The sequence below is a fragment of the Mytilus galloprovincialis genome, chromosome 8, assembly GCF_965363235.1.
Source record: "Mytilus galloprovincialis chromosome 8, xbMytGall1.hap1.1, whole genome shotgun sequence".
Lineage (NCBI taxonomy): Eukaryota > Metazoa > Mollusca > Bivalvia > Mytilida > Mytilidae > Mytilus > Mytilus galloprovincialis.
The window spans coordinates 88,950,842-88,974,410 of NC_134845.1; the positions used below are offsets into that span (position 1 = coordinate 88,950,842).

Below are 23,569 nucleotides of genomic sequence, written 5' to 3' on the forward strand. Positions count from 1 at the left end.
TAAGGCTTTTCCCAGTAGAGCTTAATTTATTGCAAATGCCAGACTTTTGCTACTCCCATGCCAACTTTTGACTTGTCTAGGGTCTCATTAAACACCACACACTTTTCAAAATCCTTGATCCACATTTCATACCTGCCACTATTTGCGGGGGATTTCCCCCATGGAGGCTCTTAAATTGAAATTTTGATGGACCAATTTTGTCCACAATTTAAACAAAACAATTAATTTTACAATGACTTTAGGCTTATAAAAGTATGATGAAGCCAAAAAACAACATTAAAATGTATTTGCAGACCCCCTTGAAGGTTTTTTAGGACTATGACAGCCATCTTGCAAGCAAAACCCCCATGGACATTTTGAAAAGTTGGCAGGTATGACATTTTATAAAAGCCAAAGTAATATACTGGTTAACCAATTGTAAACTGATAAATAGATTGAGACATCAAGTCCTCTCCATTCAAAATTACCATTAAAAATTTTGGGTCCACTGCATCAAGTCCTCTTTATTCACACTTACAATAAAAACTTGATAGGAAGTTATAAAGCAGGACTTTATCCTGGTCATGACAGCATCAAAAGCACTCATTTAAAGCATGGTAAGTTAACAGATGACGACAGATGCCAAAAGCTCACATTGGCCGTTTGAACATCAATTTATCTTACATTTTGCAAATGCTGCTGGTACTAGTGTTATTAAACCAACAATTGCTAAGAAAGACAACCAAGATCAGAAGGGGCCAAGTTGTTGCTCTGCTAGCTATCATCACTAATTGCAACGACAAAATTGAACAAACTGACAATGGCCTCCTTGTAATGCAAAAAGTGACTTTTGTGTCATTAAATGCTCTTCTTTTGAACTCTGAATTGTATAAATATATTAGTGCAAAATTTGTCTCCTTTTCATTTAAAACTAGCATATTTGTCTTGACTGCAGAATCCTATCCAAACTAAAAGCTTAACAAGCCCGTAGCCAGGAATTTCCAAGGGGGGTGACTCATGAACTCGACTTCAACAGTCACAATTTGAACAAAACGTTGACTTTAACAGTGCTTATTTGATTTCAAGGGGGGTTCGTCCGAACCTCCCCTGGCTACGGGTATGCTTAATTCAAAGTTATCATCAAGATCTAGCAGCTTTAAAGCTTCAGGAATAGTTCTTGCATAAAATTAAGTCATAAATGTAACCAACACTAGATAGATTAATCCAACAACAAACTTTACCTAATTTAAACCATCACAGAGAATTTAAGAATGTCTGAAATTAATTTGCCATTTGTTTTTTTAATCTGTTTTAAGCTATTGGCAAGAAAAAGATTGGTCACGGTCTCAATGGCATTATAACATCACCAAAATGAATATTCAAATACTATATATAAAATAGAAAAACAGCTTTGACCATTACCACATATTAACCAAGAAGACAAAATGGTGTCAAGTGAAGCTTTGCTAAATAATGGAAGCACATGATAAGAAATTACAGAAAAACACACACAATTCTTTTCAAATTCGATCTTTATTTCCTAAAATGTTTTTGTGGTTCTGCCAGGTTGTCTTCACAGAAGTTTTTGCACTTGAACTATTTTTAGTGTTGTATTTCCCCAATCAACTGCAGTAGCAATTAACCAAAAGTTTGAAGATACCAAAATAAACTAACTTGAACCTGTTTTTTTAAATACACATTTTAATCTTAAATGTCAGTACAATTGTTTTTCTTTGACGGGATTTTTTTTTGCCGGATCTTTTTTCCTGTTCTCATAAATTATTTTCCTTAATACCACAATCTGACAATTTTGGCAATCTGTCTAAAATGAAAAACATTCTATAGCCTTTAACATGTTTAGCAAATGTCAAGAGCAATTTTTGTTCTGGTACATTGTATCATTAGCAATTTGGACAGTTGTTGGCAAGACAGATAATCTATCATTCATCATTTAAAAGTATTAAACACAACCTTAACCATTGTTGAGGCCTTATGTGCTGACAGGCACGAAGAGGATGAGTGAGTGAGTGAGTGAGTAACCATTGTGAACAGTTAATTTGGCTGAATATTACCATGATAACCAAATTGAACTTCCTTGAACTTTGAGATGAACATGAAAATTTGAGAGATGCAAACTGATGGAAACTGAACCTTTTTCTTTACACTACTTCTGATGTTGTCATCTGAGGAAAATGAAAACAATATAATTCTACTAAATAGCTAACGATGGATGCAAGTGACGCCATGACAACAGATGCAAGTGACGCCATGACAACGGATGCAAGTGATGCCATGACAACAGATGCAAGTGACACAAAAAAATCAATGAAAATGGATAAATTTCCATAGATTATTGGACAGGAAACATAGAGCGCATACGTCGACAACAAAAATCTTTTAGAATAATGTTTGTGAAGACATTTCAAATGTCTCATTTGAATATTAAGCTTGTCGACGCCTGCGCTCTATGTTTCCTGGTCCTCTATTTGGTTGAAATCCCGCTGATTTTGTCAAATTTCACCAAAATCCCTTATGTTGACCTTTTTGGGATGTAAAAATCAACGTGTTAGAATAAAACTTTGACAAAAACAGTTCTGTTCAACTTTCTCTCATGTCTTTACGGCAACTTAAAACATTTATTGTCTTGTAACAATGGACTTTATAATTGGGGCCAAATATGGCCCTTACCGAACTTACTCCTTTACAATCATGCAATTGATACCATAATGATGCTGATCAATCATATCCATAGAATATGCAGTCAGTTTGGTCAGTCTGAACTTGTCAGAAATATCCATTAGTTTTCTGCATTTCTCCTTCAGTTTTTTGTTTGTTCATGATAGATTGTTTTTACCCTGTTCTTGACCAGTTGTATCTTCCTAGTGCTGCAAAGTTTTTTTTGTGCTAAATTTGTGTTTGACATGTGTTGTTCGGTAGATTTATTTTTACACCAGATTCAATTGTAACACTTTAGATATACTGCGTACGATTTTCCATATAGTTGTTGTAAAGCACATAATCAAAATATTTCTGCCAGATGGACTTATATTTCTATTACCGTAAATAGTCCATTTCGTAATGTAATAAGATTGATATCTGATTAAAGCAAAAAACAACTTTATCTGTTTTAATTTTCTTAAATGCATGTACACAACAGCCCGAGTAGATTTTGCTTTTTCCACATGCCCACCGTGGGCAGCCAACCTGTGCCCACTCTAGCTATAATCTATTTTTTTGTAAAAATATTGATTACAAATGCTTATCTGCTTTTTTCAAGTGATTGTACTTTCAAGTCTTTAGATTAAACAAAAGAAATTGCATGCCCACTCCTATGGGTGGGCAGAGTGGACAAGGTAGAAATTTTTGTCCACCCGGTGCCCACTCCCATGGTGGGCCGGTGGACAAAGCAAAATCCACCCGAGCTGTAGTGTAACAAGATCTTACTTGATAACTAAAATTGTGCCTGTGGTATGTATTCAAAGTAAAATGACCAAAATCAAATGCTTTCCCCAGTTCCAAAAGTATTTCAGTCCTTGCTATAATTAATCCAGATTTTTTTGTGTACATTTTTTTCACAATGCATTATATGTAACAGTACAAGAGGCATCACCCTTGAATTGTAATGTTTAGGGACAACATTTGCATGTAGTGTACCAGTTATAATTGAATCTGGTGCAAAAATGGGGGACTTATATGTTTTGTTTTAGTTAGGAAATTCGTGACAATTCATAGTTGTACAATTTTTCATACAGAAGGTTCTACAGGTAAAAGCTGACAAACATTTAGTTTTTTTCAAAAGAAATAGAATATTTAAAAATACAATTGCAAGAATATCATCTGATTACAAACTACATTAGGCTTTTTGTAAAGTTGAAAAATAAATAAAATTAAGTCTTCGCCAAGTTCAACTGCAGCCTTTTTCCAACAGATTCACTTTTTTAAAAGATCTGAATCAGATGCAGTAAACATGTATATACATGAATTAAAAAAACGTTAAACTTTTAGAAAATCTTGCATATTCAGAAATTATTGTACAAAAATTGACATCAAAAAATTATTCAGGCAAAGGCTTAAAACTTAAAAACAATATGTAAGTAAAACAAAGGTAAAGCCATTCATGTATATCTGTAATTAAATAATAAAATTTCAATAGTATTTTTAAAGAATGTGTTTGAAATGAATCTTGCATTATATGTATTCAAGATACTGCTGATTCTGTTGAACAGCAGGTACAACTGTTTGAAAGGTGTTCAAAATTTCTATCTCGTAGACATTTGTTTTGGTATTGTGTAACAAGTATCACTGGCTTTGTTTATGATGTTTCAGAAAAAAAACAGTCTAGACTACTGTAAATTCAGAAATCGTTGCATTTGCTTTTTAGTACTTTTCAGGGACCCCATAAAATACCTTCTACTTGTCATCTTGTGTAATCTGCAGCGAGCACAAATTTATTATAAGTTGTATATTAAAGATGTTTCTTTTTTTCTTTGCAAACATCTTGATCTCATTGCATATTTTTGTAATAGAATAGAAGTGAATGAACATTTCTCCAACATATGCACATGTCATGAGGATCTAGAAAGGACTTGAAGATTAAACATTTCATACCACATTTGGGGATCTTGAAACTGGTAAGACAGTTGTCCCGTGTTATTCATTGAGTAATTAAACTGATAACAGATTTCATGTAGCCTGTGTAGTGCAAGGGAAATAAATGAATCACAAACTGACAAGGGGCAAATGAAAGCAAGAATGTAAGGTTTAACTATTGTGGTTATCAGTAGTTGGGAGTATTGAAAAATAGCAATAATTTCTGAATTTACAGTATATATTTTACGAATAACAATGTAGTACCAAATTTAAGCAAATGTATCATTGTCATGTTAACATAGCAATTTTTTTTAATTTGTTACATTTGATAGAGGTGTCACCAAAAAAAAATGTTTTGGCACACATCAACAGACAATTCGGAGTAGATACTGGTTTTTTTTTGGTGTGTATTTTGTGTAGTGTATCTAAATATAATGGTTCACGCTTTCAAATTAAATATACTTTGTTTCACTATTGTTACAAGATATATATCAACCAAAAGTCCACATAAACTTGTAGCCATCTTCTCAGCAGACATTTTTTTTTATTTCACTGACAAGGCTTTCAACATCATGAAATAAATTCATTTTATTTTCCTTCCTTAGAATTTGTGCACTAGCGTCACACTTCCAACTGATAACAATCTAATAATTTGCACATAGGACATGTAGAAATGATGTGCGATTACGATTTTCTGGTCACTGGTTTAAATGCATTTGGCACTGATCATTTGTTTCTGCCATTTCAAGCATAAAAGCACAAGTGTAGTCCTCTTCTTTTAATATCAGCTTCTCAGAGATGTTCAATATTTGCACTTTAAGCCACTTCTTATCTTGTATTTCCATCCATTTGCTAGCATAGCTATGTATAGTTCTAGTTTCCATATTTCAAAATCTAAAATTAACTTTTAAGTAATGTGTTTGGTCCTTGTTTTAAATTCTTGAAGATCTCTCACAATTGATTTTTATCTGTTAAACACTGATTGCAAGTGTTGTGCAGCCTCCATGAATATATTTGGTTTGCAGTTTAAGACTTCTGTTTTTTCATAACTCCAGAATTAATAAATTAATCGATAAATCCTTTGTCTTTATCTTGAATTTGACTGACGTTTCAATGTATTGATAATATCACCATTGATGAATTTGTGAAGATGATATATGAATTAGGCGAACAGCTTTCAATATTCTGATGGCATCATTTAAAATTTTCACTGATGAAAATCACTTTTAATTACGCACATTTGCATCAGATAAATGAAACTCCTCAAGGATTAATTTTTCTAAAATTTTCCATGTGCACAATATTTCATCCAAATTCCTGTTACACATACATATATGCTTGTAACAATAGTGAAATAAAGTTACCAGCAAAATAATAATCATTTAACATGTTTAACAATGCTGACAATGAATGCCAAGTGAAGTCATTCACACGCCCATTGTTTGTTATTCAAACTGTAAAAACTTTGTAACATATGTCTTCTGTGTAACACTTACATATGTTTTACCTTAATTGAAGGCACATCTGAATTTTAAGTATGAATGTTTATGAGATGTGAACAACTGAATTGGAAATTAAAAAACAATTCAGACTTAATAGTTATGTTATTCATTAATTTCTTTTAATGAATTCTTTTTCCCCCCAATGAAAAAAAATCAACTTGTGTAGACATGGTAGAGACTGTCATCTATATTTTGTCAAAATTACAAAAAATTCAAATAAAAAATATTAAATTTTACAAAAAAATTCTCCAAAAAATAAAAATAAAAATTCTAATATAATAAAACTTCTACAAAAAAATTCAAAGTTTGAGTTTAGAGCTAAATTAGTCATTTCATATCTCACATACATGCAAACTTAAAACTCCACTTTAAAATTCAGACATATAAAATATGACCATCACCATTATACAACAACATAATAATTATCCAGTGTAAATGTAAATGGATTTCAAATATACACACAACCTTTCATAAAAAATTAACAAATCGTCACAATAAAATATAAATTTAAATAATAAGTAATCCTGCTTGAAACTTTATTGGTTATCAAACGGATTGTTTTTCCATAAATATTTTTTTTACTCTTCACCATAAAATTTTTATCGATTAAAACCTGATGCTAACCTGTTCAAACATATTACAAAATATGTTGACTATATTGTGCGAGAAGAAACTGGGATAAGTAGATTTTGGGAGGTTCTTTATAATGGAGTCAATCAAGTATAATGTTGGCAACTTCTTGGTCGCGTCAACCTGTAGCGAGAAAATGAAATATGATTCTCTGTCGAAAGTTGTAAGTGATCTGAAAATAGAAAGCAGAAGAGCAGGCTGTTCCAAATAAAATGTGTGAATATTAGTTTTAATGCAACACTCCTGGAGTAAGTAAACTTATAATTTGCACTTATCTTTATTTCTTTTATTTTTTTTTATCTTAAGACTTGATTAAATTAATAAACTAGAATTTGTTTACCATATTGTTGCATTAAAACATACAGATGCAAAGTAATTGTACAATTGCTAGTGTCAATGGAACTTGAAGTACACAAAAAATATTTCAATATAATTTGTGAACATCAAATCATAGATTGACATGTAGCAAATATTCAATTACATTGCTACACTTCTCAAATTGAAATCTTACAGCACATTTTATGGATCAGCCCATATTGAGTTTCATGTCTTAATGAAAACATACATGACATATATATATATTATTAAAATAATATTAAATGCACACAAATCAATAAATGAGTGAATAAAAAGTTAAGTGCAAAACACATCCTGAAATAAAAATGTAAATTTAAAGCAATTCAAATCAAATCAAATATGTAAACGAAAATTAACAACAAAGCGTATTAGGTGTGTTTTTCATACATACGCGTCTAAATAAGTTGTTGATTTCATGAATTGAAATTTTCTTGATAATTGAATACATAGATTGTTCAGGTTGATGTATTGTCATACTTTTTTGCAAACATATCATTGGCTACACGTCCAGTAACGAAGTGTGTAAATTATTTTGATGCTCTGTAAATTTCTAATTCATTCATTTTTTCCTGATGTACATATAATTATTTCAGACGGTTAGCAGGCTCAACATTTGTTTTTTTTACAAATTGTGACTTGGATCGATGGAGAGTTGTCTCATTGGCACTCATACCTTATCTTCTTTTATCTTTATGATAATATTATCGCACGAGATGACTTTATCATGTCAAGAACTGTATGTGTAAATTGTATTTAATGTACAAATGGCACAGAGTTTTCAAAAAGATATTGTTAACATATAATATAATATATAAATATTCTTTATGAACTATATGAATATATGAATTTTCTTAAGCATAATCCAGTTTAATTTAGTGGTGAAGTCTTCTACATAAATACTTGTTGATAACAGATCAAAACCCACTCACCATTGAATATATATGAGATCAACTCATTATGACGTAAAAGACTTGCCAAAAAAATAAGCTTCAAATGAAACAAACGCTCATTCTGGGTCAAAAGTATGCCAAATAATGCCTTGTTCCAAATTAGGAACAGGAAATGTACAGATCTAAGCCACTAAAATATGAAACACATCAACATGTGCCAGTGTGGGAGACATAACAACCATTCATTACTGACAACAATCAACAACAACAAATGGTCAAATGCAATCTCCATTATCGGCAGACTTAAAGTCGATTTTGATACTACTGATATTAAAGTAATCATATCTACGATGTATATACTATTGTGTATTATATATAATTATGTGCTTGTCAATGAGCTACAACAAACAAAATGGATATGCATATGTACGAACAACATATATTCAAATTGGACAGTAAGACCATGACTTCTTTTAATTTTAAATCCTGTTGAAAATGTCATGGTCATCGCATATTATTGTAATCCAAGAAAGTTGCTGGACAAAGCTGGAATCTGCTGGAAGACATGACGACCTAACTTGACATATTATTCATCCACTCTTAAATGCAGAGTTATTGGCAGATAAGAAAAACATTTCAATCTTAGGTTTGACCAAAATTGGCCATTGAAACAAACTGTCCAATAGTTAAGACCAGGAAATAAAAAAAATCACATAACTTTCTCATTGATTCAACAGCAAGTTTGTGACACAAGATTGATATCATAACCTGTACTGTAGGTGTTTTTAAAACAATTTCAACACTCTTTCCAATTTCATGGCTACTAGTAAATTATTAGTGGAGAGAGAGCTTGAGTGATTGTAAAAAAACATTTAGGTCTGTGTGTGAAAAGCAGTTGATGATAACTTGGTCCGACACTTTAAATATGCATCCACCGCATGAATGAAAAATATCAAAAACAACATCTCTTCTGAGCAAGAGTCTGCATCCAAAGGTTATCTTTCATCTCTTTCAAAATTTGATCACTGATGATTTTTTCTTATCCTTAAATGCGTCTGTTCAAAGCCAGAACAAGCTCAGGAGTCTTTCTGTCTTTTATTTTCCCCATTGCTGTTATATTTTTTCTTACAGTTGGTTTTTGGTAGTGAAGCAACCTGCCATGTTTTCTTGAAACCCCTTCCCATTTTTGTAAAAAAAAAAAAATGGCAGTGTCTTTTTTCCTTTGTATTTTATAACCTGCTGCAGTCCAGTGTATCCCTTTGCACTGAAGAGATCGGAAGTTTTGAAACCAGTCTAAATCTTCATAGAACAAAGCAGCGCTTTTAAACAATTTCAATGGTTTCTTGATGTCTTTTGGTTTCCATATAAAAGTCGTTTAGACATGTTAAAAGTATTGTTGAACAGAAAAAATTAGAACAGTGTCGTTTTTATTGTTTATGTATGTATCCCAATGGCGCCTGCAGTTTACATGGTTTCGTGCATGATGACAGCATATATAGATACTGTAATCTTAATATTTGTTTGTTTTTGATGTTGTCATGTTGCTCAGACTTATCCGTTTACATGTGCTGCCTTCTCAATGATTATAATGATCATACAGTTTGTAATCTTTACACATTTCACCATTTAAGGTTACAAGTATACCCATGTATGGTGTAGTGCTGTTATGTTATTGTCCCTGATAATAAGGATGTACTTAAGTGAGGTTAGGTAAAAATTAAGAAATTAAGAAATTAAAATTGATACTATAAGCTGGTAGAGCATCAATTAAGGATAAAGATAAGCAAAAAATATTGATAAGTTATGGACCTCCTTTTCGAGATATTTGAGATGTAAAATATGGTGGGAAAAGGCTGACTCGGACTTTTACCTTATACTTGCATTGGTATTATTTGGTCTCGAAACAAAAGAAAGAAAATCAAGAATGTTCTAACATTTTGGTAAATGACCTTTCATGAGGATTGAGCTATTAAGTGTTGTATGAAAAAATAAATGGGTGGTATGGGGCAAAATATTTTACATCTTAATTCAATAGAGAAGCGAAGAGATGTTTTTGATTATCTTAAATCAAAAAACTGTAATATATATTGCTTACAGGATACACATTTTTCAGAAAATGATGAAATATCAATAAAAAATCTATGGGGAGGAGAGTGCATATTTAATTCATTTGCTACAAATCAAAGAGGGGTAGCAATTTTATTGACAACAAACTTTGAGTATAAAATACATAAAGTAAAAAAAGATGATCAAGGAAATTTGTTAGGAATTGATATGGAAATCGAAGGAAAGAGAATGACCCTAATAACCTTATATGGTCCAAACAAAGATACACCAGATTTTTATATAAAACTGAGTGGAATGATAGAAACTTTAAACAATCCATCAGTTGTTATAACTGGAGACTATAATTTAGTACAAAACCAAAGTCTTGATACATATAATTATCAAAATATTAATAACCCAAAAGCTAAGGAGAAAGTTCTAGACTTAAAAGATCTTTATAATTTAACAGACCCCTTTAGGGAAATTAATCCAGATTTAAAACAGTTCACATGGAGAAAAGCTAATCCCATAAAACAAGCAAGATTAGACTTCTTTTTAATATCCCAAGACCTTAATCAAAATGTAGTTGATGTACAAAATCACAACAGCTATAGATCAGATCACTCCCCAATAATATTAAATCTGAAGATGAATGATTTCATACTTGGAAAAGGATTATGGAAATTTAACAACTCACTTTTACATGATATTGAATACTCCAAAACTATAAAAGACACTATACTTAAAGTAAAAGACCAATATGCATCATTAGTATATAATAGAGAAACGTTAGAAGAAATTAATGATTTAGACATCCACTTTACAATAAATGACCAACTTTTTTTAGAAATATTACTTACAGAAATCAGAGGAAAAACTATTTCCTATGCATCTTATAAAAAGAAGGAAAGAGATAAAGAGGAAAAAATACTATCAGAAAAAATTCAGAAATTAGAGGAAAGCATCTTAACAGAGGAAATATTAAATGAAATTGAACACCATAAATCTGATCTTAGAATAATAAGGAAAGAAAAAATGAGGGGATACTATATCAGGTCAAAAATGCAATGGATTGAAGAAGGGGAAAAGCCATCTAGTTTTTTTTTGAATATGGAAACTAAACATTTTATAAATAAAACCATCCCCAAACTAGTTAATGAAAAAGGGGAGACAATTTGTAAACAAGATAAAATATTAGAAGAGGCCAAAAATTACTATAAAAAACTGTATACTAAAACAGAAAGCTTGAGTGAAGTAAATCTTAATAGTGAAATACCTGATTCTGATATTAAAAAATTAAATGATACTTTAAAAGAATCTTTAGAGGGGGAGATAACTTATAATGAATTGACAACAGCTATGCGTAGAATGAAAAATGAGAAAAGTCCAGGGTCAGATGGCTTTACAAATGAGTTCTTTAAATTCTTTTGGATAAATGTAGGAAAATTTGTTTTCAGATCTATAATTTATGGTTACAAAAGGGGGGAATTATCAATAACTCAAAAACAGGGTATTATTACTTGTTTACCAAAAGGTGATAAACCTAGACAGTTTATGAAAAATTGGCGACCAATAAGTCTTTTGAATACAACATATAAACTAGCATCAAGTTGTATAGCAGAGCGTATGAAATCTGTTCTACCCATTATTATTAGCAATGATCAGACAGGTTTTATTCCTGGAAGATATATTGGAGAAAACACTCGTCTCATATATGATATCTTATTCTATACAGAGGTAAATGATTTGCCAGGTCTTCTCCTTCTCATAGATTTTGAAAAAGCTTTTGATTCGGTATCATGGAAATTCATAAATGAAGTATTAGACTTTTTCAATTTTGGACCCTCTATAAAACTTTGGATAAAGACTTTTTACACAAATATAAGCTCATCAGTATCCCAAAACTGTTTTTTATCAGATTTCTTTCAGATTCAAAGAGGCTGTAGACAAGGGGATCCTTTATCACCTTATATTTTTCTTTTATGTGCTGAAATTCTAGGAATTTTAATCATAAAAAACAAAGAAATTAAAGGAATTAAAATTGATGACACAGAATATCTTATCTCCCAATACGCAGATGACACATCAATAATACTTGACGGTACACCTGAATCTCTAGATGCATCTCTTCGCTTACTCCAAAAATATGCTGAAATGTCTGGTCTCCATATGAACTTGGACAAAACAAAGGTGGTGTGGATAGGCAAAAAGAAATATAGTCAAGACACAATGTGTGTAAAATGGGGATTGGAATGGGGTTCCAGTAGGTTTACATTACTAGGAATAAACTTTTCTGTCAATTTGCATGAAATGGAACTGTTGAATTATGGTCCAAGAATTAAAGAAATTGAAAATATAATAAAAATTTGGTCTAAACAAACATTAACACCAGTTGGAAAAATAACTATCATTAAGACACTAATTATTTCAAAATTGAACCATCTGTTTTTAACATTACAAGCACCATGCAAAAATACTTTAAAACAACTAACTGACAAAATTTATTCATTTATTTGGGAAAACAAACCTGACAAGATAAAAAGAGAAATATTATGTTCTGAACACAAATTAGGAGGGCTGAAAATGATAGATATTGACAAATATATAAAAGGATTGAAACTAACTTGGATAAGACGGTTGTTGAAAAACAACCCAAAACTAAATAAGCTATTAGAAAGTACTGAAAAAATTAGTATTGAAAACCTTATTTATTTAGGCCCAACAAAAAGATGTAAAAACCCTTTTTGGGAAGAAGTTTTTAAAGCTTGGACAGATTTACAAAATAAATTCATACCAAAAAATGAAGAGGAGTTTTTATCAGATTCGCTCTGGAATAATGAAAACATAAAAATAGGAACAACATCCATTTTCTATAAAGACTGGATAGATAAAGGGATCTTTTTGATAAATGATTTATTAAACGATGAGGGAAAACTAATGACTTTTCAACAATTCCAAAACATTTATAAAATTAAGTCAAACTTTCTTACTTATAATGGGGTCATTTCATCAATAAAATCATATAAAAAGGCTTTAAAAAACTATATATCCATAAACAATTGTTATAAAACACTAGGACCAATTATGCCAAATAATATAAGAATATTTTTTTTATCAAGAAAAGGCTCGAAAGATATGTATAATGTTTTATTTGAAAAAAGCAGTACTAAACTTAGATGTGAAGAAAAATGGTCCTTAACACTCAACAAAAATTTTGATTGGAAAACTGTGCATAATATGTCTTTCTACTCCACAAAAAGCTCAAAACTCCACTGGTTCCAATATAGAATAATACACAGAATATTGGGCACAAATAAATTTTTATTTAAGATAAAAATAAAACAAAGCGATAAATGTACTTTCTGCAGTGAAGTTACTGAAGATATTGAACACATATTTTGGACATGCCATAAAATAGCAGATCTGTGGATAAGACTCATGGACTGGATTTATAACCAAACACAAATAATTATTCCATTTAACATGGATATAATTTTATTTGGAAATTTAGGAAAAACAGAAAATAATAAAATAAAAAACTTAATAATACTTTTATCAAAATTCTTTATCTATAGAACAAAACTGTGTGAAAATCAAGTAAATTTTGCAGGGCTGAAAAACTATCTAAAAGAAAATCTAATACTAGAAAAGAATATATTTTTTAAAACAAAGCCTCTTCAAATTGCCAACCTCTACTGGGACCCCTGGCTTCCATTATTAGAATAATTTACACTTAAGCAACTTAATTAGCATTACCCTATGTAATGTTATTGTGCATTTTATTTTAGCCTTTTCACACCATCATATATGTTTTTATTTAATATACTGTTATATGTTGTTTATTGTTTATTGTCTTTTGTTCTTGTTTTGTGCCTAAAATGCATATACATTCTCTAATATCTATTTTGTGTTTGTATGAATTATTTACAATGGAAAACCAACTTTGCCAAATCTATTTAATGTTGCCAAAAAAAATACTGCTGCCAAATTCCAAATTTCAAGGACTTTCTATTTTTTATTTTTATTTTTTTTTCTCTAGTTTTTATTTTTTGTTTTTTGTTTTGTATTTGTGTTTTAATTATTTATTATTTTCTCTTCTCTTCTCACATTCTCTCTTAAATAAAATTCTCACTTTATTGATCAATATTGAAATAATTGATACACAATAATATACTGTATATATATTTTGTAATTTTGAGTACTAACAATTACTAACAATTTTTCTAAATATACAATCTAATGTTTAACGAGGCCGGGATAAGGTACCGGTACTTTCTGTATCAAACTAACAAATGTGAAAGTTTTCAATAAAGTATGTATAATTTAAAAAAAAAAAAAAAAAAAAATAAAATAAAAAAAAAAAAAAAAAAAAAAAAAAAAAAAAAAATATTTTACATTGTATTGTATGGAAAAACACCAAGGAGTCCGAACATATTTGACACAATTTCCAAAACCTCACCAAGTACATCCATAAATAATAATTGCTTTGTTGTTTACTTTGTTATCCTCTGGTCTCTAGTGGATAGATGTCTCATTGGCAATCATACTATAATATATTATGAAAATTTGTTTTAGCATGTATTCATATGTTAATTTTTCCATGTTTATTAGTATTCTCAACAAATAAGTTGAAGTGTTACAGCAATTTCACGGAATGCATCCAATATTGCCTTACAGCTTACTGATAGTGAAAAAATCAAGAAATTTCAAAACCGTCAAGCTCAAATCCTATCTTGAAGAGTTCGCAGCGTTTTCAAACTTCAAAGAAATGTCTTGATGCAAATCATGGCTTCCAAACGGTCATATATTCCAGACATTTATAAATGTATTACAAATGTTTACAAGTGCATGTATATTCTTTAAAACGAGATGAATGATCACCAATCAATACACGCTTATTTTTGGTATAATGACATGTTCAAGCTGACCATAGCCGTTATAATAAATATCAGACTCAAAGTCATCACAAATTTATTATGGTTGCTCTTTCTTTATTCACTGCTTCCAACATTTACGAATTAAGAAACGCATATAGAATCAACCGCATGTATTTTACATGAGTACAGCTTATATACAGTTGGTCTATTGCTAAGCCTAGTGGTTTCTTTATGACTGACTGAACAGGAAAATAAACCAATGAACTTAGATTTAAGGTCAAGGTCAGATGAATTTTGCCAGACAGACATTGCACCTTACAATCATTTCATGCACCAAATATAGTTAACCTTTTACTATAGTACTACAGATACAAATATATCTTCAAAAAGAACCAAACTAAGAATACATAACAAGTACAGGTACACTAAACAATTATTCTGTACACCAAAAATAGTTTATTTGTGTTTCCCCCGAGGCTATTGGTATTCAGTGCTTTCATACTTCAGCGCTGTGCTATTAGATAGACGGACAGCAGGGCTATTGTAAACTTCATCAATTACATATTGTATTTGAAAACACAGATTCAAAAGGTCTCTCACAATTCAAGCCAATAGGAGTACCCCAAATGTATATGGGACCATTCACAAGGGTGTCTGACACTGGGCAAAGGCAAGTATAAATGTCCTGTTAGTTAGATTCTGGTCCAGTTAAGAGCGGTTAATTGTACCAAATGTCCAGTTGAATTTTCAAAGCGTTTGGAACTACAAATGTAGTACTGCCAGACTTTTACTAACATTGAACCTATAAACAATATAACAACTCAACAACTAAATAGTCAGGTGATACAGTCAAGACAGTTTAATACACAAACAAACATTTATGGAAACAAAAACAATATGACACATGTGCAAATTGCAATGAGTAATTCAAAGTGCTTTATACCAGGATTTGTCAAAAGAATTTTTGAACCTAAGCAATGTTTTTTTCTATCACCTTATTTACCGGTAGTTATCAACTTTTCATTTCATATTCTAAATTTAAATATGACTAAATAAGAAGTGATATGGTTGCCAATGTGAATGTGACAACTGTCTAGCAGAGACTAAAGGATGAGGATATAAACAACTATATGGGTTTGCTCATTGTTGAAGGTCATGAAGACATCCAGACCAAGTTGGTTACATTCACATCATTTGGACTCTGGTTAGTTGTTGTCTCACTGGCGATCATACAATATGAAATATTTGGTCATGTGACAATCGTCTCGCTGGCAATCATACAGAGAATACATGAAAGATGGTAAACTATGCCCGAGTAGGACGATGTCAGAGGAAATCTGTTGGAGGTACGTAGCGATTCCGATGTGAAAATCTTTCGGTGTAGTCACAGTCAATGTTTTCAGAACGTCTTATTTGAAACAAACACAACCACAATTTCTGTGTAAATGATGTGTATAATATTTATCTTCAAAAAAGGAAATCTTTGAGAACCAAAGTAAAAAAAAAAAGGGCTGTATCAGGATTTCTATCTTCATCGATTGATTGCATCATGAAGTATTTTGAACTGTGCTTTTGTATAATATTCAGTTCATGGTTGCATTTCATCATTGATCACAATAAAACAGTAAGACCATCGCTATTTGTTTATCGTGGATGGAGATGATTTTGATAATGGTAAAACATAGGTTTTTCTAGATCATATTAGACATAGCATTTCAAAGACTTGCTTGAAAAAAGTACCAACTATTGCTATTTTATTTTGGTGGGAAAGTAAAGAACTGTCATTACTGTTGGGTAACTGAAAATATACATGTACATGTACATATTTTTTTTTACGTCTAACAATAGACATCATTTTTTAAGAATAATCTTCGTCAGTATTATGGAATGTTTCATTAGCACTCATACCACATCTTCTTACACAAATATTATATGCTGAGTATGGTTTTAATGTGATTGTTTCCATGGTGCTTTTATCTCATTTCAAGCCAACTAGACTTTGCTTTGACTCATTAACCCTTGGAATTGTTTTAGTTCATACATGTAAAAATAGCATTTTATGTCAAAATAAACAGCTGCCCCATGAACGCATAATACGCCCATCACATTTTGAAAGCATAAAATTCAATAACTTCTCAATGTCATATCAAAAACTAATGGGAAAAAGGTATACCAACACCCAGTAAACTGGGACTCATCGCCAGCTGTCTGACGCTTGAATCCTGGTAAAAAGGGATTTTTCTTGAAAGGGTTAAAGCATCATTGTTAGTGGAGAAGCAGCAAATGCCAATTATAAAGATGTGGTTTGACCTAACCCTGGTTCTTATCAATGACCTCAAGCAGTAAAGATTAACAGTCTATTGACATAAGGCCAAACAAGAATGTGTCCAAAGTACACGGATGCTCCACTCCCACTATCATTTTCCATGTTCAATGGACCGTGAAATTGGATAAAAAATATAATTAGGCATTAAAATTAGAAAGATAATATCATAGGGAACATATGTACTAAGTTTCAAGTTGATTGGACTTCAACTTCATCAAAAACTACCTTGACCAAAAACTTTAACCTGAAACATGCACTTTCATTTTCTATGTTCAGTGGACCATGAAATTGGGGTCAAAAGTTTAATTTGGCTTTAAAATTAGAAAGATCATATCATAAGGAACATGTGTACTAAGTTTCAAGTTGATTGGACTTTAACTTCATCTGACAAAAACTACCTTGACCAAAAAATTTGACCTGAAGCGGGACAGACGGACAAACGAACGGACGAACAGACGGACGCACAGACCAGAAAACATAATGCCCCTCTACTATCGTAGGTGGGGCATAAAAAAATATATATGTGTGGTTCCAGTTACATCCTTATCAAAGTAGGATCGAGAGCTAGGTCGACAATTTTTTTTCTTCTAAATTTTTAAATTGGGTTGTCAAAATCCGGGAATAAAATCTGACTGAAATTGATTCCAGCAATACTGTTTTATACACGCCCCTACTGGAAGTTCACCATTTTACAGGAGTTGGGTTGTAAAATAAACATTCATGATAAGTTTTTAGTTACTTTTATTGCATTCTGTTATGAATTGTTGCATTTTAGCCATAACAGATACTTCTGATGGTCAATCAAATTCAGACGACAGAAATCTACATATCTAATTATTGAAATACACAATCCACAAAATTTGAGAGAAATGAAAACAAATTGTTCTTGTAGAGTCGAGGTTTAAACTAAGGTCGGTCGGGTAACTGGAACCACACATATATAATTTTCTTTTGCCGTATTTATGGTATAAATATTCTTTTTTTGACAAAATGGCTTAAAAATATGTTCTTTTCCCTCAGAATCTATGTTGCAGAAAGTATTGTTGAACCATACAAAACTTTTCATATGGATTTCAATTATCTGCATAGAGCATTTAAGGTTGTTCAGAATTTAAATGGTATATATTTGTGTGAGGGCACTAATAAAAAAACAAAATTAAAAGTCAACAAACATTTAATGTAAACATATATATGCTATAAAGTATCTTCCAATCCTGAAATACAAACTTCAATTTTAAATTTTATTACATTTCAATGGCTATGAATAACTGAATCCACTTAAAAACACCTTTGGCCAAGAAAAAAGTATGTGTGTTTACTCTACCCCTACCTACCCTAATTTTTATCCCCTACCCTAATTTTTTTTGCCAATTTTGATTAAGCACTGTTAAAGTTATAATGTTGGGCCAAAATTCAAAATATGTTTGTTTCCCCTCCCCCCACCAGGGTCAAAAATAAGCCCCCGGGTCAAAAAATTACTTTCCACAAAAAAATCAAAATTATTTTTTTCCTGAAAATAATTTGTTTCCAATTTTGGTAAGTGCTTGAAAGGAGAAGGATTGATAATCTAAATAAATACACTCAAATTGACCACAAACAACTGATAAGTGGCCTGGACTGGACAAATCAAACCATTCATGTGACCATGCTATGACAATCACATCCAGTTAACCCTTTCGCCGATGAGTCCCGTTTTACCGGGATTCACGCTTCAGACAGCCGACGACGAGTCCTGTTTTACCGGGATCAGAATACATCTTTTATATTTCCCGCTCAAAACAGTGCAAACATGAGTTATCTTTCTTTGATGAATACCCGGATGAAAGTGTAAACATGGCGCTTCCGTTTGTTGAAAACCGTGTCAAAATCAGAGGAAATTTACGGAATTTACGAGAATTTGAAATGAGGGAACATTTTTTTTGAAAGAATATGGAAGAATTGAAGCCAAACTAGTATACTTTTTTGACATAAAATGTCGTTTTATGTACAAAACATGTACACTTGGAATGGACATCGTTCAGTGTGAGGAATTTGTACAGTCTCATAAAATTTATCAAAATTTTGCCGTTTTGGGTTAAAAAATTACGATTTGGGGTCAAAGAGCAGAATTTTGAGAATTTCACCTATATAACATGTATAATGACGAAAATTTGAAAATTTGAATATTTTATGAAGAAAAAATTATCAAAACATAAACAAAACTGTGAACATGGTGTTAGTGAATGAAATACATGTAAATACACAAATAACTACAAACAAGTTTTTATTGACATTTATTATGAAGATCTCCCACTTGAGTAAAAGTAGCCAGGGAAGCCATCGTCTCAGAGTAGCTTCTGTCTGGGCAGCAATCGGTGAAAGGGTTAAAAAAAAAAAAAAAAAAACCTGCCTTCCTGGTCTGTTTACAAAGGGTAGATCCAGGGGAGGGGAAACAGACATTCTTTTAAATGTGGCCTTGCTCCAAAGACCAACAGACTCAATGTAAAAAAAAATCCTGCCTTACCCTTTTTTTTCTGCATGTGACAGTAAACACACATACATACTTTTTTGTTTGACCATGTTTAGTTTCAAAATAAACTAAAATGGGGTAAAGATTTTTTTTTTAATTTAAAGAATATTTCTTTGAAGCAATGAAATTTGCTTTAGGCTTGGCAAAATTTAGAAATAAATTTATTAGTACTTTTGATGAACGGGAGCATGACACTACAATGAAACTTCCAAAATGATCAGATCATATCAAAATTAGCTCAGGCATGGCACTGTACAACATAACCTCACTTATAACGACATGGGATTTTGGATACATCACTTTTGTGTTAAAATAAATATGGTTTTATTTGTAATGCTGTCAGTGTTGTGCATATGCCATAGTTTAATAATTTTCTGCAAGTGTAGTCTTTGTTTATGATAAATGTACATTCTGGGTAATCAATTGAGTAGATTGGTGTTATATGGACGAGTAAAATGATGTAAAGGACATTGGATACAATGTATATCTGTTTGGGTATGTGTATAACTTTGAAACTTCATGAAGGACAAGCTATAAGGTTACAAGAGCGCAATTATTTGTTTACATTTTACCGGCAAGTTTTAAACCCCAACATGGTACTAAAAATAGAATCCTACGGCTTCTGAATGGGTTGATACAGGATTGGAATTACATTTAATTAAAAGCTTATCCAATTAGGTTTAAAAATTGCCGAAAATCATATTCACATTTTACACAAGAATAGAAAATATCTTCAATTTCTGCATGTCGGAGCCATTAAGAAAATGCCTTTTTCATTTAGCGAAAAAAATAGACAATCTTTTTTAACAGCATTTTAAGTCAATTAGAGCTGCATGACCCTATTTTTGTTTGTGGTTGTAAAATTAATGCAACACTGGCATTTCTAGAAACAGGAACTGCTACCCGTTTTTACGGTACCTAGTTTGTGTAGTCTTCAAGAAAAAAAATACAGAATACTAGTGGTACCCTATGGAAAATGCAGTTCAAATAAATACGCTCTTGTAACCATAAAGGCTAAAGCCCATATCCTGAAACTTTCTCTGGGCAGGTCAAGGTCATAGAGACCATATGGGCAATGATCTCATTTCACATATAACAATGCAGTTATTTTGTTATAATTTATGATAAAATGAATTGTAAACAAAAATAATGAAATGAAAAAACTTAAACCTCTTGTAAATGAGTCTCTATAACTTGAACTATCTTGGCAGCGTGTATTTCGTTGTCTTCCGCCAACATGGTCAACATATTTATCAACGGTTTACTATTTTGCGTGAGATCCGCAAGGGAATTTCTGTATTCTTCAGTAACGTCCTCCATTTTATTCTCTGGAAATGTACAAATAAATGTCTGTCACAATAAATGTTCTAACATATTTTTCATTTTAACTTCTTCATGTTCGTGTATGAGTCTATTTTACAAATGGCGATGGTCAGGTGACTACAACGTAATCGATTTGTTAAACAAATTTTCATTGGATAAAAGGAGGAAGTTCTGAAAGCTAATTGAGTCACGTGTTAATTTATTTACGCTACACTTTTTCAATAAATATTTTTTTAGGAAAAAGGGAATTTATACGGAAATTTTTAATAACAAATTTATTTTGTAATTTGTGTTTCAAGTAGATTCAGGTTTTTATGTCCCTATAATATTAAATGACCAAATACCACAATAACATTATCAAATCAACGACTGATCAAGTTATATAACATTTTTTTTTGTAAATTTGTAAAACAATTACAAGATAACGATTGTCACTTCAAAGATCTTAGCCACAATACTTAGTTTTTATCAAGTTGTCTTTTAAATCAAGAAGATGCATGCATTATTTGTCCAGGAATCATCAAACACTCATCATGAAAATCTTTTCCTGCATTCTCTGACTATAACCGGCGTACGTGACCTTTCCTGTTTTGTTATAACGGGCTTTTTAATTTCTGTTTCTCTTATTCATGTGTGAGTTCGTGGTCTAGTGGTTAAGACCGATGGCTACAGTGCTGAAGGTCCCGAGTTCGATTCTCACTCGGGGTGCTATAAATATCAGTACATCAGAAGGGTAATTTCAGTCTCACCCTCTCACACACATCTCAGGTACCCAGACTGGAGTTTAAACTAGAATGGGTACTTAGGGGGCCTCGGTTGGTCAAAGGTGTCCCCTTCTTTGACCTGGAGACCAATCTTCTGATATCTCTCTGGTTTGTCTGTTTCCATCGAGTGGCCCGGTGGTTCTCTCCGAGTACCTCCACCATAATAACAGACTTCCCGGTGTCCTACACGCGCTCCCTTGGGCGGTGTTGGGTGGGGATTGTTCTGGTGGTGGGATAATATTGTAAAGGACATATCTCCATTAATCCTTAGGGAGTGTACATGGATCCGCTGTACCCTTGCAGTCAATCAAGGGGTGCGTCTAAATTGGAGGAATCTCGAGTACATAAGTTATGATTCTACAGTTGAGAGTTTTTTTTTATCTCACCTGTAAAACATTGCATATTAAAGATTTACTAGTCTAAAAAATATTTAAAAAAAAAAGGCAATATAGTTGTCACCATGGTCAACTTTTGAACTGAACTTAAGAGGGGGAGGGGTATTGCTTATCATTTATCTCTTTTACTAAGTCCACTCCTGTTTTTTTTTGTTTTATGTTAAAATATACTGTTTGGTTAGCAATAACATTCGTTTCATCATTAATGTAAACTATAGACTGAAGTTTATTCTTGGTATTATTTTTGTAATAAGGCTGATCGAGTGGCCGTGGTCGAAACAAACCGTTGAAGCAAGAAATAGTTGATGGTATTTTAGTTCCAGAATCTATAAATTTAGGGATTAGGGGTTGGGGTGTCCGATTCCGAAACCCCGAATATAAAGAAACGAAATTCCGTTGTCCCGAATAAGTAAAGACAAAATCCTGTGTTAAAGGTAGATACCATTCCTCAATAATATCAAATTGGAATATGGGATATTCTTTCAATTTTTTAGGTTAAAGAAACATGGATAAAAACTAATCCATGCATTCATGTTTCATATTATTTATATTTTATTTATCTGTAAAGAGAAAGATTAAAGTTCGTGAAATGAATACACGGACAGGACTCCCCCTTGCGATGCCCAGTACTTGATTTGTCGAAAGTTGGTGAAACGGAGAAATGAATACGCAGACATGACTGTCCCCTTCGGAAGACCAGTACTTGATTTGCCAGCCTCTACTTATCGTTTTTGGATTGTTCCAATCTAATTAAAAACCGATCTCTCATCGCTCCTGTTTCTGATATGTCGCGTGGGAGATCTAACGAAACCGGCTTTGAGGTCACATGTGAGTGAACTAAAAGTCATGAATTTATAAAGATATGCAAATGAGTTGACGACCTATTAATAAGCCAATCAAAAAAGTTATTGAATTATTATGACTGACGATTTCGTCGTAAATAAAATGAGTTACATCCCTTTGCCTTACGTTAAGCTTCCAAGATCGTGGAAGACTCAATTTCATTGGTTGAAAAAGACACACCTACGAGGTCACTCACATGTGACCTCAAAGCGGGTTTCGTTAGATCTCCCACGCGACATATCATAAACAGGAGCGATGAGAGATCGGTTTTTAATTAGATTGGGATTGTTCTAATGAAGTTATATGCAATACTCAGACTATGTTCACACAAAAAAAACTAGGTTACTAGAGTTATTTCTTCTTTACCTTCAGTGTCGCTTTTCCTTTTTCTACAAGAGCTAGCTGTTTTAACTATAAAGATCCATGGTGATTATCGTTACTAGGTTAATGTAATCAAGAAACATCACTCGTTGAGATGCTGAGTTATATCCAGGAAAAATAGTTTAAAAGGAATGATGACAAGTTATAGAAATTAGGT

The 23,569-nt window shown here is 31.8% G+C and overlaps 1 protein-coding gene across 2 annotated transcripts in view; it reads right to left on the reverse strand.

Annotated features, from left to right (window-relative positions):
- LOC143042788 (uncharacterized) overlaps window positions 1–21,161 on the reverse strand; it is a 42,924-nt gene extending 21,763 nt beyond the window's left edge. For both annotated transcript variants that reach the window (XM_076215245.1, XM_076215244.1), the window contains exons 1-2: window positions 20,877–21,161; window positions 6,696–6,824 (exon numbers count right to left, since the gene is read on the reverse strand). In XM_076215245.1, coding sequence (XP_076071360.1) covers window positions 6,696–6,824; window positions 20,877–21,026 — 279 coding nt within the window. In that variant the 5' untranslated portion in view covers window positions 21,027–21,161. The remainder of the gene's footprint in view (window positions 1–6,695; window positions 6,825–20,876) is intronic.
- Window positions 21,162–23,569: the final 2,408 nt, after the last annotated feature.